The 6,192-nt window shown below is 39.2% G+C and overlaps 1 protein-coding gene across 1 annotated transcript in view; it reads right to left on the bottom strand.

Moving 5' to 3' along the window:
* Positions 1-6,192, bottom strand: part of LOC106880168 (uncharacterized) — a 112,178-nt gene that overhangs the window by 81,568 nt on the left and 24,418 nt on the right. Inside the window, exon 4 of the mRNA XM_014930013.2 lies at positions 2,396-2,505. Within this exon, the coding sequence (XP_014785499.1) occupies positions 2,396-2,505 (110 nt within the window). The remainder of the gene's footprint in view (positions 1-2,395; positions 2,506-6,192) is intronic.

Below are 6,192 nucleotides of genomic sequence, written 5' to 3'. Positions count from 1 at the left end.
AAGTATAAAAGCAGTTGAATTTAATTCCAACCAAATGTAGCCGTCAGTTTGTATCAATATGTTATCTTTATTAGGTCCACACTCGAGTTACAAACCTGCCAGGTCTTTGTAGTCTTGAATCAGTTCATTCAGAAAGAGAAGCCATCTTGTCCAACTTCACAAATCGCATTGACTCTTGTAATGTCGAAAGAGTTTTAAACAAATTAAACTCAAGTAGGTAACATGGGAATTCGGTTGAAATGTTATTTGCATTGCAATTTCAGGTTGTTTTCGTAAAAAAAAGAAATCGCGTCTTATTGATTTTCTCGTAGTGCTATACAGTAAATATTTGAGATTTATGTTGTCTTTGTTTTGTTGTGTGTGTGTGTGAAGTTTGCACAATAAATACCAAATAGGGTCTTATGGAGAACATTCCATATAAAATTAGCTTTGTTTGTTTCCAATTCTAGATATTATTGTTGTTGCTATTGTTGTTGTTGTTGTTGTTGTTGTGTGGAGGCGCAATGGCCCAGTGGTTAGGGCAGCGAACTCGCGGTCGGAGGGTCGCGGTTTCGATTCCCAGACCGGACGTTGTGTGTGTTTATTGAGCGAAACACCTAAACTCCACGAGGCTCCGGCAAGGGATGGTGGCGAACCTTGCTGTACTCTTTCGCTCCAACTTTCTCTCACTCTTACTTCCTGTTTCTTGAGTAACGCTGCGATGGACTGGCGTCCCGTCCAGCTGGGGGGGAACACATACGCCATAGAAACCGGGCCCATGAGCCTGGCTAGGCTTTGAAAGGGCGACGTTTACGTGTTGTTGGGATCTATTTTAAAACGGGGGCGCCAGTATTTTCTTAACGAAACACTAACGAAACACTTTGAAACTTGGGACACTGGTAGAATGTGTCATATAAAACATCTTTTACTCTTAGTCTTCTTAACAAAAAAAAAGGAATTCGCAAGTTATTCCATGTTAAAGTTGTCGTATTTCTGTAATTTCAACCAATCACTGACGTATATTCAGCTCAATAAGAGTTACTGCTGGGCGGGCATAAAAATGTTATTCCCTGTGACATATTTCATCCGGTTTAATCGTAATTTATACGCATATATTGTTTATATAATAAATTACGCTGTGCGTATCTATGTGTGTAACAATTTTAGAGTTCGGATTCTCGAGTTAGGGTTACGGTTACAGTTACGGTTAACAGTCTAGTTAGGGTTAGTGTTAGGGTTAGGGAATTAATACGATATACACCGTTACAGCGCTAACTGTTTTCAACTGAATAGACGTCAGTGATTAGTAGAAATTATCGAAATAAGACAATTTTTTACATGAAATAAATTCGAATACAAAAATATTTTTCTGTTCTATAACACAAAATAGATAAGTATACGAAGTTTGAAAGTCTTTCCGTACCAAAAACACTACATAAAACATAAATGAAAACTGGCGCCCCCGTTTTAAAATAGATCCTGTTGTTGTTGTAATGGTTTCAAATTTTCGCACTGGGCCAAAGTTTTTTTCTTTTTGAGGGGAGGGGAAAGTTGATTACATCGGTCTCAGTATTTGACTGACGTTTATTTTACCGACACCGAGAGAATTAGTCGTTCCGTCGAGGTCGATGTAGTTGACCGTCTCTGCCCCAACAAAATTCCAGGCCTTGTGCCTATAGTAGAAAGGCTTATTGTTGTTGCTGCTGCTGCTGCTGCTGTAGTTGTTGTTATTGTTGTTGTTGCTGCTGCTGATGCTGCTGTTGTTGTTGTTAAAGCGGCGAACTGGCAGAATCGCTTGTACCCCGGGCAAAATGCTAAGCGGCGTTTCGTCTGTCTTTACGTTCTAAGTTCAAATTTCGCCACGGTCGACTTTGCCTTTCATCCCTTTGGGGTCGACAAAATAAATACCAGTTGTACACTGGAGTCGATATAATTAACTAGCCCCTCCCCACCAAAGATTCAGACCTTATACCTATTGTAGAAAGGATCATCGTCAACATGATCATCGTCATCATCATTATCATCATCAACTAGCCTAAACTTTTCTCATTCCTAATAACTGTTTCGCGCTAACGCTTCATTATATATATTATATATTATATACACGACGGGCTTCCACACAGTTTCCGTCAATCAATTCACTCACAAGGCATTGGTGGGTCTGGGACTCTAGTAGAAGACACTTGCCCAAGGGGCGACGTAGTGGGACTGAACCCAAAACCACATGGTAGCAAATTAAACTTCTTAACCATACAGTCATAACATAGAATTAAATAAAGACACTTTATATATATAAACAGTTTACGCAGAAAAGATGTCAAAGTTTGGGGTGCAATAAGGTGCCAGCCGATAAAGTTTACGCATTTAAGATGTCGAAAAAGTGTGGATTAAGAGAATAAAATACTACGCTACTCACCGATCGTATGAAACGCTTCGTAGTAGATTTGAAGAATTCAGATGATTGGTCAGCCAAGCTTTTGTTCCAGTTTTCCATCATTGACAGTCGACAGACAAACACAGTTATATCTATAAATGATAAGAAATACAATTAATTTTTTTAAAATAAAATCGACTCTATATGCATGCTAGCTTGTTGTCTTATGCGTGTATGTGTATGAGAGAGAGAGAAAGAGTCGTATAATCATGAAGCATAACAAGCGAGATGTAACTCAAACACCAAGCTACTCCCTCGAAACAAAATACCGTGTACATTTGAGTATTAGAGTTGGTGCAGTGACACATACAACTGTATTTTAGAAATAAAGGACATTTCAAATGCAAACCGTTACAGATAATCGAACTCTGTACCTCTCAAATTCCAGTCGAACGCTCTGTATCATTGAGCTAAACACCCCCTGACAACAGATCCCGTCATTTACACCGCTAAGCAATAGCGTTTGGAATGTGAGAACACTTTTATAAACAAACTTCGAGTGAGCTGGTATTTTAGAAATGGAGGGAACCGCGAACGCAGGAGAATGGCTGTGAAAACAGCTTAGAGGATCGGCTGAAATACCCTTACCTGTTTTCACAGCTATTCTCCTGCGTTCGAGGTTCCCTCCATTTCTAAAATACCAGCTCACTCGACGCTTCAACGTTTGTTTATAAAAGTGTTTACGCAAGTGGTACTTAATTTATCGACCCCGAAAGGATGAAAGGCAAAGTCGACTTCGGCGGAATTTGAACTCAGAACGTAAAGACAGACGAAATACCACTAAGCATTTCGCCCGGCGTGCTAACGTTTCTTATTTCTTTATTGCCCACAAGGGGCTAAACATAAACAAGGACAGACAAAGGGATTAAGTCGATTATATCGATCCCAGAGCGTAACTGGTACTTAATTTATCGACCTGGAAAGGACGAACGGCAAAGTCGACCTCGGAGGAATTTGAACTCAGAATGTAACGGCAGACGAAATGCTGCTAAGCATTTCGCTCGGCGTGCTAACGTTTCTGGCCAGCTCACCGCCTTACAAAGTAAAAAATACTAAAAGCTCATCCCAGCTGCCAGAACACTTGTTCCACCTACCAGCGATAACATATGACTCGGTGGTATTGGTCTAAAGAGTGGCAGAACTAAATTCCATAAACTTTGATATCTTTTATCTTTTACTTGTTTCTGTCACTAAACTGCGGCCATGCTGGGGCACTGACTTGCAGGGGTTTAGTCGAACAGATCGATCCCAGTACTTACTTTAAAGTCTGATTCTTATTCTATCGGTTATTTGTGCCAAACTACTAAGTTATAGGAGCAAAAACAATTACAATGAACACGAAGATCAGTACATCTGTATTTTTTTTCTACAGTCAATTATTCAGCATATTTGGTTTTAATATGATCGACAGTTATGATCAGGGTTCTGTATAGAGAACCCTGATCATAACTGAGTGCTCGTACGCTACAGGCCTGTATAATTTATCCATATATAGCCTCATATATATATATAAGACAGGCATCTATACAGTTTCCAACTACCAAATTCACTCGCATTTGTCGACCCAGGTGCGTGCAGTGGGACGGAACCGGAAACCACGTGGTTGCAAAACGAGCTTCTTGACCCCACAGCGTCGCCTACAACTATACGAGAAACCTACAAAACAACATCACATACTACACAATAAATCCAACACCCAACGACCGCGCATCTCTCGGAGAGCATCCTAAACGTCAGGAAGCAATATATAAAACCGGTCGTAAATGTTACACAATACTTTTCCAGTTCAGATGATGGCTACGTTGTGGACTATAAACGACAAAGTAATAGCAAATGGATTTAAATTGGTTTTATCTGTAGTCACAAAATTCTGACAAGAAATTGGCTTTGAATTCGAACAGCTAAACCTGATCCAAACGGAACAAAATGCTAACAACGTGATTAAAAATATTAAAGCATTGAGAACGTAACTAATGTACGTTATTCCTAACTTAGTCAAACTAAACCAATAAATGCCAATACACAAAAATCAACTCTATCATTCTAACAGAATACTGGCCAACAAAGACCGAACCAGAAACACACAGACGAAAATTAATAAAAAATAGAAAGTTATGGATATAAAAATAGATTATTAAAATTTATAAACGCTTTTCACACAGGCAAACGGGAGGAAATATCCTAACTAGGAAATAACAACAATAAAATGCGCTAAGTAATCGTCGTAGTATTAATAAAAACAAACATAAGCATCAATATCACCAGGATAAATCAAATAATATATGTACTCGCGACAGTGGTTACGAAGAAGAATGGGTACTTGGTCACGTCTGTTCATGTAGGAATATCACAACAACCGTGGAAAATAATACGTCTCTAAATTATTCAGAAAATTAAAAAAAACAAAAAGGCACACATTTCAAAAAGAGAGATATGCAAATATTACAGAAATATATCAAAACGGGAGTATCCGCCATCAAAGAAAAATCGCTAAAAAAAATCGTTTATTACGAAAAGAGACAACGATGCTTTCAACAAAACATGCAGTTCGACTCGAGTCAAAAGTAACTGTATCATTAAGAAGAAGAAGAAGAAGAATCCTTTCTAAAATAGACACAAGGCCTGAAATCTGTGGGGAGGGATTAAGTCGATTACATCGACCCCAGTGCTCCACTGATGCTTATTTTATCGGCCACAAAAGAATGAAAGGTAAAGTAAACCTGACAGAATTTGAACTCAGAACGTAATGTGTCGGAAGAAATTTCGCTAAGCGTTTTGTCCGATTTGTTAACGATTCTACTAGTGGCCACCTTATGTAATAATGATTTCAGATTTTAGCACAGCAATTTTTTTTTTGGGGGGGGGGGGGTCAATTATATCGAAACCAATATTCAACTGGTACTTATTTTGTCGACCTCGGCGGCTTTTGAAACCAGAACGTAAAGACGGACGAAATGCTGCAGCCGCTTTGCACTTCGCCCAGTGTGCAAACGATTCTACCAGCTCACCGCTCCGTGGTGCGTGCTCATCTTACCAGCTCATCTTATGTAATTATAAAACAGAAAAATCAGTGCAATCACAAAGAACGCGAAGCAGAAGTATTCGACGGAGAAATATGAACAAGCTAAGAATTGACAACGGACGAGAATACTTGGAACATTAAATGCCATACTTGCAGAGTTGTAAAAGACCTTAAAGATGAACGGCTGGAAAGCACAATGGATTCACAAAGTCCCAAACACTTTGAGTGCTGGCAATGGAAATAACACCGAATGTCTTTGTGAAAGCTTAATTTAGTCCGGCAGATTAAGTTTTGCCTTCATGTTGCAAACCCAACCAAAATTACAAATTTATATATAACCTGCTCTTAATCTTTTCTACTATAGACATGAGGCCTGAATTTTTGGGGGAGGGGCCAGTCAATTAGATCGACCCAGTACGCAACTGGTACTTAATTTATCGACCCCGAAAGGATGAACGACAAGCTACTAGAGGCGCAAGGCCTAAAATGTTGTGGGAGGAGACTAGTCAATGATATCGACCCCAGTATTTCACTGGTACTTAACTTATCAACCCTGAAAAGATGAAAAGCAAAGTCGACCTCGGCAGAATTTGATCTCAGAACGTGAAGACGGACAAAATGCGGCAAAGCATTTTGCCCGACGTGCTAATGATTCTGGCAGCTCACCACCTTAAACCTATTTGTAATAATAGCATAATTTAGAACAGAAAGGTTTTTACAAAGGCCCATGTGGTTCTAAAATTTAATGGCATGTGAC

The sequence above is a fragment of the Octopus bimaculoides genome, chromosome 4 (genome assembly GCF_001194135.2).
Source record: "Octopus bimaculoides isolate UCB-OBI-ISO-001 chromosome 4, ASM119413v2, whole genome shotgun sequence".
NCBI classification, from domain to species: domain Eukaryota; kingdom Metazoa; phylum Mollusca; class Cephalopoda; order Octopoda; family Octopodidae; genus Octopus; species Octopus bimaculoides.
This window is presented reverse-complemented; position numbering and strand designations above follow the sequence as displayed.